Source organism: Cebidichthys violaceus, unplaced genomic scaffold, assembly GCF_023349555.1.
Source record: "Cebidichthys violaceus isolate CVI_PGR_0920_01 unplaced genomic scaffold, fCebVio1.0.p SCAF_16, whole genome shotgun sequence".
In the NCBI taxonomy this organism is placed as follows: Eukaryota; Metazoa; Chordata; class Actinopteri; order Perciformes; family Stichaeidae; genus Cebidichthys; species Cebidichthys violaceus.
The window spans coordinates 11,055,885-11,058,384 of NW_027176329.1; the positions used below are offsets into that span (position 1 = coordinate 11,055,885).

The following is a 2,500-nucleotide window of genomic DNA, read 5'->3' on the forward strand; positions in this document are numbered from 1 at the left end:
CTCAAAGTCGAGGCTGGAACTGCAGCTGCGCACATTCCAGTGACTTTGAGTGGGAGAAAATAACTCCCATGGAGCACTGGAGAGATTAAGATTCTTCTATTCTACTGCCGCTGCAGGATAACGTGAGCGACCGGAGACTAGTTGTGATCGTAGCCCCCCCAAAACCGAGGCTACCAAAGCAGTGTGAGGAGCACTCTGCTAGAGATGGGGGGGGGGGGGAGTGGGAGTTTGCGATCCTGTGTTTGGACAATTAAAGTTACATTTAGTCACAAACACGACAACTTTAGGCGTGAACTTCTGTATCAGAAAGCAAAGGGGTGGAGAGGGGACAGGAAACGAGGGACTTTGCCAAATTTGAACCGAGGACGTTGTGGTTCATGGTTGACGTCGTAACACTGAAGCTCCGGGGCGGCCCTCAACTCTCAAGTTTAGACCTGGTAGAAATCCAGAAAAATAATAAAACAAGTAAATGACCAATGAAAGGCCTTATATAGCCACACATAATATTTAATTATCAGGCCTAGCCATAGGAAGGAGTTAAATGGTCTCAGATGTGTGGAAAACTGTTAACAGCTATAAAACAAAAAGTTGTTTAAAAAAGTCGACAGTAGACAGCTAATTGATTAATCGATTAATCATTGCAGCTCTACTGGCGAAGGTGCCCTGGACACGGCCTCTTCATAGGTGTGTCTGTGTTATCACGTGATGTGTGTGTGTGTGTGTGTGTGTGTGTGTGTGTGCGTCCAGCACAGCGAGTGGCTGCCCATCAGTTCCACTTAGCTCAGCGTGGTAATTGGCCGTCCATTGATGGACTTGGCTCCCTCTTCACGCTCCAGGGACCCCGGCTCTTTGTTTGAGGAGCGGGAGGCAACACGCTGGCACGGTGCACACGCTTAAAATAGCGCATCAAATCAGCCATGCTTCGGCAGCCGCTGCTAACGTGTGGGGCGGATTGGAGGGCTAATGGTGTGTGTGTGTGTGTGTGTGTGTGTGTGTGTGTGTGTTGTGTGTGTGTGTGTGTGTGTGTGTGTGTATCTGCAGCATGGTATGGGGTCCTTAGGTTCTCTCTGGGGAGGATAAGGGGTTAAGATGGTTAACTGGAGCCGGTGGTGGTATTTAGTCATGTCCCCTTCTCTCCCTCACCATTTTTATTTTTTAATTTTCTCTGTTTCATCCATCACTCACTTACTTTATTGCAATGTGCATCGTTTCTCTCTTTCTCTTCCCTCATCGCTCACTCTCTTCTACTGTAGTGTTTCTTTCTCTCTCTCTCTCCCTCTCTCTCTCTCTCTCTCTCTCTCTCTCTCCTTTTCGCTCATGCCCACAGGGCCCTGCTTCTCTCTTCCTGTCACTATGTGCAGTGTCCCTGCAATAGAGATATAAATGGGCTGTGAGCAGGGGGCCCTGACTCCTACACCATAAATCTACACTAACAGCACAACAGGCACACGAGGAGAGCAGGGGAGGAGGAAAATTAAAGGGAGAGAATCGCATAGCTGAAACATTTTGAACACATTCTGGAAGATAGAGATTATTCTGAAAAAAAGACGATGGATCGCACACCCTTGGAGGTGCAAATTGTTTAACGCTGGTTTTAAGGGTATGACAAGTAAGCAGGAAGTTGCCTTCCTTTAAAATCCTTGTAAGCTGCCGGAAGCCCTATGAACTGTCATTTCAGAGCATCGCCTTGGTGAAATGTTTATTTTAAAATCAAAATCAAATGTAGAAATGTTTGCACTCTTGACTCCAGTCTCATGTTGTAGAAAATAAAGACCTGCTCACTGACAAAGAGCTTCAGATGCAATTCATTGCAATGTACTGCTCAAAGGTCGCTGACAACAAGTGGAGAAAGTGAAGTAAAAGTATTCAGCGCCGAATGTGTCCTCTCCTCTGGGGAGCTTTTATTCCACTATTTTGTCGTCCACATTTTACCCGCTATGTTCTATTCTATTCTTCATATTGAAGGCTGAGGTTAAATGTGTGTTTTCTTTAAATATGACTCATTAGTTTCTGCTGTTGGGGCGACCCTGATCCCACAGATACTGCAATGACATTGAAGTGATGGTGCCAGCTATTTCTCCAATAAGATTTATTTTTCCCACTCCTTCTCACACTTTCTTCTGCTCTCTCAGATATTTCATTTATTTTTCACACCTCACCTCGCGTGTCTATTTTTATTTTTTTTTAAGCTATTGGTGTTAAATCTTTCTCTCTCTCTCTTTTTTCCCCCAGCAGTCCTATGCTCCACCCCCTCATCCCATGGCTCCTCCCAGCCCAAGCACCAACAGCTGCAGCCAGGGAGGGGCGGAGCAGCTGAGTAAGACCAACCTGTACATCCGAGGCCTGCCACCTGGGACCACCGACCAGGACCTCATCAAACTCTGCCAACCGTGAGTACCGTTAAATACAGAGGTCCCCCTGTCGCACATGTCCACGCCACTGCGGGGTGTAATTGGCCGTGATGTGCTTCTCATGCCTGTATGCATTTAGCAATACATGG

At 46.7% G+C, this 2,500-nt stretch overlaps 1 protein-coding gene across 4 annotated transcripts in view; it reads left to right on the forward strand.

Moving 5' to 3' along the window:
- rbms3 (RNA binding motif, single stranded interacting protein) overlaps positions 1-2,500 on the forward strand; it is a 236,651-nt gene that overhangs the window by 82,541 nt on the left and 151,610 nt on the right. For all 4 annotated transcript variants that reach the window (XM_068711238.1, XM_068711242.1, XM_068711239.1 and 1 more), the window contains one exon: positions 2,233-2,390. In XM_068711238.1, the coding sequence (XP_068567339.1) occupies positions 2,233-2,390 (158 nt within the window). The remainder of the gene's footprint in view (positions 1-2,232; positions 2,391-2,500) is intronic.